Below are 7,429 nucleotides of genomic sequence, written 5' to 3' on the forward strand. Positions count from 1 at the left end.
GTATTGTGAATTTCATTAAGTAAGTCTGTCATCAGAAATTGTCATTGTATCGTCATGTAGTGTTCAAACTTCCTTGGCATACCCTGGGTTAAAGCATCATCACAGAGTAATGACTCTGCATTTGCTCTTCACGCACAAAGGAGAGATCTGAGTTAATGAGCTAAACTGTGCAAATGCCATGTTCTGATTTGCTTTCGGCATCCTATGTTTTATGAATGTATTAAATATGATAGTTTTAAAACCTAGTATGCAAGTCTAAGATGGTTGGATTTAAAAAAATAACATTGTGCAGTTTTAGAACTGATTGATGCATGTAACAAACATTTCAGGTGATTCAGATTCCATAGCTTTAAGTTGAGCATACATCAGATGCATTCTCATTTTCATGATCTTGTTTTTTTTTCCTCCAGATGCACTGGAGAAGAGTATTTAGACAGCCAAGGAATAGACTACAGCACCTGGGGCTTGTGGCAGAACCATTTGGCTTTGGCTTGCATGCTTGTAATATTTCTTACAATTGCATACCTGAAACTGTATTTTATGAAGAAACTCACCTAAAGAATGCATCGTACAAAACACTGAAACTGTGAATCAAACTGTGCACGTCTCAAGGTTGTGTATATGTAAATATGTTTTGTATAGGCAGAATCAATAACATGTGACCTGATCTACTGTTTTAAGCACAGCTAAGGTCAAAGCAGCCATTTCCCAAATAACACTGTTCTCCGACATTTAGGCTGAATTACTTGTTTCAATTTGTTTTAAACGGGCACTCCATGAGTCCTTGGTCTTTAATGCATTAAAAAGTACAGTATACCTATAAAAAGAAATGGCAAGGGATACCCACCTTTTTTAGAAGTTCCTTCATTTTCTTGTTTTGCCATTTTCCAGTAACCATTTCAGGCAGTGCTGGCCATCCTGTTGTTCATGGTTGAAACACTTAGAACACCCCATGAATCCCTGCCCACAGTGGTTTCTGGCAAATGCGGTCTGTTACCACCTGTCTGTTTCATTCTTGAAAAGAAACAACTGAAACCACTGTGCAAGAGAGTATAGACTGCGGTGGAAGAGAACCGGAGAACGCCTCCTTTCTATTGTGCTTGTAGTGTCCCGTTTAGTGTTTTACATTGTTGCATTTTTTTTTATTTTAATAATTCCCTTACTTAGGGATTTAAAATGCCATTTATGCCTTTTTAAAAAGGAACACACCATAAAAACATCGCACAGATGTTGTTATGGTGCCTGGAGTGTCCTGGCGCCATCTCACAGTAAGCATTTAATCTATTTTTATTTTTTATTTTTTTTAGTACAGTTTGACAACTTTCCTGGGTCCCACTTGACCCTCTCCGCCAATGACCATGGCCCTGCTTAGCTCTGTAGAGGTAACTGGATTCCTGTAAAAGAAGACTTATAACTGGGATAGGTGCTTGGTAGGACCATGGTAAGTTGTCAAACCATTTAAAACTGTTTGACTACTTATCGTGGGATGACACCAGTTCACTCCTGGCACCATAACCACTCCAGCAGGCTGTAGTTATTATGGTACTCTGAGTGTTTCTAAATCTGCAGTCTTACAAGCACTTCATTGTAAGCAATTTCTGTTTGCAAACAGAGCTAAAAAGCTCTGTGTTCTGTATTTGTTATTACAGATACTAGTCTGTTAGGTGCAATAGTGTCTATCCATATTTGTTATACTTTAATCTTGGCTGTCTTTTTCCTGTTATGAGTATTGTTGTACCCTAATGTAAATTATGCCTAGCTAACATTATTTATATCATTTTAATTTTATAATTCTAGGAAATATATTCTGTTTTCTATTGTAATATTTGTGCCAATTTTTGTTCTAGTACTGTTAAAGAACAATTAACTAATGAAGTTTTTTTTGGTTTTTTTTGGTAAACATAAGCTCAACTATACAGTAACATTTCTAATACAAAAAAAAAATGGAAAGACTATACCTTTTTTTTTTTTCTAATAGAGAAATATCAGTATAATCCAAAAGACAATGTGTGGTTTTGATTAAAAAAAGAAATAAAAACACCTTGTATAAACTAATTGTGGTTTTGGGAAATAATTGGTGTAATTTAATGTATTACTGTGTAATCTGTATTGGGTTCAGCAAGTCCATTCCCAACATGCTAAATGTAGTTGTAAAAAAAAAAAAAGTAACATCTATTATTATTATTTATTTTTTTTTTAAAGAGAACAATGAGAATCGACAACTGAAATAGCTTGTCTTTTGCTTGGACCTTGTTGATGAGGTGTGACAAACACCCTCTATGCACAGCAAGCAAATGTTTGACGTATGGTTTACCGCTTTTAGCTCATGATTGCTAAATGATGTTTATCCCATAAAGCTCCACTAACCTTCACTGTACTTGAACAGTATTCATAAAATCATTTCTCTGCCAGGACTCCATTTTATCACTTTGCTTCTCTACAAAATGTCTGCCTTCTTCTTTAGGGCAACTACATTTTAGCAGCTAAGGTAGGAGGGGTCAGAGTACACTGAAGGGATTCCTTGCAGATTTGGTGTATCTGTAAATATTCTATTTATTCTATTTATACACCATATATACATATAAATATTTATTTATTTTAATATTCTGGTATCTTGGGATTCTACATACCAAGAAATGCCATCAGGTGCTTTTAGAAAAAAACATAAGTAGACACATCAACAACTAACTTAAAGGGGTACTCCAACCACCATAACAACTTCTCCTTTTTGAAGAGGTCATTGTGTTAGGAGTTTGAACGTGCAATGTTTCAGCTTGAAACCCTGCACATCTAGAGTAATTTGCACTTGTGAGCTGGAGGCTAGTTTACACCCTCGGCACACCTGACATCGGCAGCCCAGAACTCTGTTTCGGAATGCCTAATGTCAATTCAGTACATATCTTACATCTGTTGTCAGTGCGTGACAGACGTAATGTGATTATCCCCTGGCAGGCAGAGCCTATGAGGGGAGTCTCATGTGTCCCCCTGCCTGAAGCTCACACTTGAGAGAGAATCTTGAGAGTGATCCACTCTTGTGTTGTGTATTAACAGTGATTGTAATATCCTTGTCACCTCTTCCAAAAACTAACATATGTTTATCCCTTTGTCCAGATGAATATGTGTAATACTACTAAGGTAATCTAATTGAATTAAATATTACAGAAGAACAAAGTCACAAGTTACAGTATTAAAGACTTAGAATGCATTCATGAAACTCAAACATCTCATCTATCTAGTAAGACCGTCTGTATTGTGTAATTGCTGGGTTAGTGTTGTGCAGAGTTTGAGACTTGCCAACCTAGTCTAAGGCATATTAAGAATATCTCCTAATTGATATGTAAATGATTATTTTGTTTTCCCTTTGTCTATCCTGTCAAACCATTACCCACGTGGCATGCAGAAAGGCTTTGTACATTGAGAAATGGAGAGGGCTAACGAAATGTTTATTTGGTGCTCCTCAAATGTTCTGGGGGGGTTCACTTGTTCACGAAGTTGCACATTGTGCTTGTTTAAGTGGCGTGTAGGTGTGGTTTCCTAAACCGAGACCCCTGTGAAGCTACATATTGCTGTTTATCCCTCATCTCCCATAAACAGAAATGTAATTAAGCACATATTGCGGTAATCAGATACAGAATCATAATATATTTTTCCAAAACCTTATTGGCTAAACTACTTGCTTGTTTGATCCTTCACTTACTGGTTTTATTGATAAGCTATAACCAAACATATCATCAGGAGCAGGTGGAGACTTTGGATAGAACATTGTGTGCGGATTGAATTTTACCTGTACAGCTCTTTCTGCATACTGCCCAGAATATATTTACATGTATTAATTTTTATTTTGTTTGTAATAAGTGTTGTGATTTTTTTTCACCAACATTTGGCCTCCTCTTCTGCTTATCTCCTGACTCGTATATTTGAGAGCTGGTATAGTGCGGATATATGGATGAGGGTGTTGCCTGGCCATTCAGGACGATTCTATACGGTTTTGTAGAATCATGTTGGTGGCTCTCTTTCCTGTAAGTTACCAATCTCTCTCCACATTAAAAGCATCATTAGGAGAATCCTCTCATTTATGGGAAGTTTAATGTCATAATTTTGTATATACAGTCTGTACTTGTCTACATATGTTTGTTGTTGTTTGTCATTTGTAGTTCATCGGAGGTTGTATTTACCTAATTTTAACCCCTTAAGGACTGAGCCAAATGTGCACGTTGTGATCAAAACGTAAACAAAACCTTGAAATTGCGCTATATGTCTGTTCAGGCGTAATTAGCCTCTTTCATATTATGTGCACCCACACTTATTTTATTCAGGGGAAACAGGGCTTTCATTTAACATCAAATATTTAGGTATGGAACATAATTTAATATGAATAAAAAAAAAACAATTTTTTTTACTTATTCTACGTGACATTTTAACTGTGAATGTAATAATACTGTTTGCTTTTACTGCAATAAAATACACATTTGTATTCAGTGATGTCTCACGTGTAAAACAGTACCCCCTATGTACAGGTTTTATGGTGTTTTGGGAAGTTACAGTGTGAAATATAGCATGTTAAATTTTTCCGTTTTTTTACACTGAAATTTGCCAGATTGGTTACGTTGCCTTTGAGAGCGTATAGCAGCCCAGGAATGAGAATTACCCCCATGATGGCATACCATTTGCAAAAGTAGACAACCCAAGGTATTGCAAATGGGGTATGTCAAGTCTTTTTTAGTAGCCACTTAGTCACAAACACTGGCCAAAGTTTCAGATATAGCAGCACGTGAGATTTCTGGCGCTTGTTCCTTATGTGTGCAGCAGCTAAAACTTTCCCAAACCAGAGACTCTTCTTTCTGGTCGTTGATGCAAGTAAAACAGGGAATGTAGGGAAGCAGCGCTTAACAATTGAATTCCTTGTGTGGGGTCCAATGGAGCCAATATAAGGGAGAAAACAAAATGGGACAGGAATACTAATATAGTGTAGTATGTCTATAACCGCAGAGGCAGAATATAAGGAAAAAATATATTGCACTCACACTTTTCTGGAGCTCAAGGTGGGCTAGATGGTGGTTTTAAAACCAGAGGGTCAGGAATACATGTTTGTGTTCCTGACCCTATACTCTTCCTTTAAGCACCCATGACCCTAAATCAACAGTTGTCCTTCCACCACAATTGGTAGGTACTAACCATTGCATACTGGAAATATCCAACAAGACTTTTCATTTTGGAGATGCTCTGACTCATTTGTATAGCGATCACTATTTGGCCCCGTCAAAGTCCCTCAGATCCTTTTGCTTGCCCATTTTTCCTGCTGCCAACAATTCAAGAACTGACACTTCATTTGCTGCTTTAATTAGCCCACTCTTAGACAGGTGCCATTGTAACGATATAATCAATGTTATTGACTTCACTGGTCAGTTGTTTTAATGTTGCAACTGAACAGTGTATGGTGGGGTTGTTCCACAGTTGAGAGGTTTGAAATGTGATCTTTCACATTCTTGAAAGATTGCCTTTGGAGCATTAAGTAGTAGAGCATATTGTAGTAATATTATTACTACAATATGCTTTAACCCCTTAAGGACCAAACTTCTGGAATAAAATGGAATCATGACATGTCAGGCACGTCATGTGTCCTTAAGGGGTTAAAGGAACATTGTAGTCACCAGAACAACTACAACTGTAGTTATTCTGCTGAAATAGAATAATTCACTTCTGGCTTTTTGCAGTAAACACTGTCTTTTCAGAGAAAAGGCAGTGTGTCCATTACCCCCCTAGGGACACCTTCAGTGGTCACTCCTTAGATGGCCAGTAGAGGTGCTTCCTCGGGCAGTGCTGCACAGTAGGCAGCACTGCTGTTCAGTGTTTCCACACTCTGAATGGAAAAGCTGACTTCTCTTCATAGAGATGTATTGATTCAATGCATCTCTGAGGGGGTGCTGATTGGCTGATATCTGCAAGGAAGCAAGGCCAATCTAATGCTTCCCCTATGGGAAAGCATTGGATTGGCTAAAAATCATGTCATCAAGGGGGTGGGGCCAGCAGACACTCTTAGCGCAGGAAATAAGGTGAGGTTTAACTCCTTCTAAGGGTGGGCAAGCAACCTAAATGCTGGTTTTAACACTAATAGGTCAGGAATACATGTTTGTGTTCCTGACCCTATAGTGTTCCATTAAGATTATAACGTGTTAATTCAATAAACAATTAGGGTTTCTTTGTTGGTGAATAGTTGCACTGACAGAGAAAGTAACTGAAACACAGAACAGATTTTATTTTTAGAAAGAAACACAGTTTATTAATATAAAGTGCTTGGCGTTACAAATTAATATTAAAATCCATAACTCTGTAACTAACAAGATATACAAATCTGACACCTAGACCTACTGCATTATGCGATTTCACATAAAGTCTAAATAGTGTACATATACTTGCATTCACAAGACTATCTAGCAGTAACTACACTCAAAGAGTACAATTCTTACATTTTACATGGATACCCATGAAACTTTAAGCACTTCAAAATGAAGTTTGTTTATAATAAAGACAAATTAAATACCGTAACGACACGTTACAGATTAATTTACATGCATTTCTACAGACATGATGATTTCATTGTGTAAAGTGTGCAATATCAATGTTGCAAGGATCTGCTTGATGAGCTGGTGATAGATTGTTCTATAGAATGCCTGATTTAAAGGTCCATAGCTTTCAGCAAGATTGGCTAGAGGCACTTGTAAAAGATTTTCTGGTCAGCAAATTAATTAAGCACATCTGTGTGTGTTTAACCTTGGTACTTTAGATATCTGAAAAAGTTCCCATGAAGCTCAGCTAGTAGGTGTAGTGGCATGGTCTGATTGTGCTCCCTTGCCATCAGATGTTACATCTTCCTTACCAAAAACAGGGCTGCATCTTCAGCAATATAGTATGGTAGGCACTTAATATATTTGTGCTTTAACAATCACTGGCCCAAACTAGCTTTTGTGTCAGGACCACACATCAGCTGACCACAAGTAAAGGCAGGACAAAAAGGTTAACTATGTCTAGGTTATTTCCAATAAAGGTGCTCTTGTCTTGATATTTTGTGTGTACAAATTGTGTTCATCTGTATGCAAATGATTTTTTTTGCTAAAAAAACAAACCAATTATGCAGAAACTACACCCAAATATAAATAGTCCTATAAGTGTTTTATACTATATAAATAGTGATTAAGTGTATTTAAAAATGTAGCTGCTATCACACTTCATGGAGCACCCCTCCAAATAATCACACTATATAAAACAGTGAAGTAGAGCACTTAATAACCTCAGTAGTACATTGTCATGGCATATACTTGCCTTGTAATATGGCCCACTGTACTTCAAATCCAATCAAATAAAAAATAACGTAAACAAAGACCATAGTTTAGTATAAAATAAATAATAAAAAGGCATTGTAACCACTCAC

At 36.9% G+C, this 7,429-nt stretch overlaps 1 protein-coding gene across 4 annotated transcripts in view; it reads left to right on the forward strand.

Moving 5' to 3' along the window:
- ABCG2 (ATP binding cassette subfamily G member 2 (JR blood group)) overlaps positions 1 to 1,895 on the forward strand; it is a 145,097-nt gene extending 143,202 nt beyond the window's left edge. For 3 of the 4 annotated variants that reach the window (XM_063458652.1, XM_063458651.1, XM_063458653.1), the window contains exon 16: positions 411 to 1,894. In XM_063458652.1, coding sequence (XP_063314722.1) covers positions 411 to 558 — 148 coding nt within the window. In that variant the 3' untranslated portion in view covers positions 559 to 1,894. Of the gene's footprint in view, positions 1 to 410 lie in introns of all 4 variants that reach the window. The other variant, XM_063458650.1, reaches the window with a different exon arrangement.
- Positions 1,896 to 7,429: the final 5,534 nt, after the last annotated feature.

Source organism: Pelobates fuscus, chromosome 6, assembly GCF_036172605.1.
Source record: "Pelobates fuscus isolate aPelFus1 chromosome 6, aPelFus1.pri, whole genome shotgun sequence".
In the NCBI taxonomy this organism is placed as follows: Eukaryota; Metazoa; Chordata; class Amphibia; order Anura; family Pelobatidae; genus Pelobates; species Pelobates fuscus.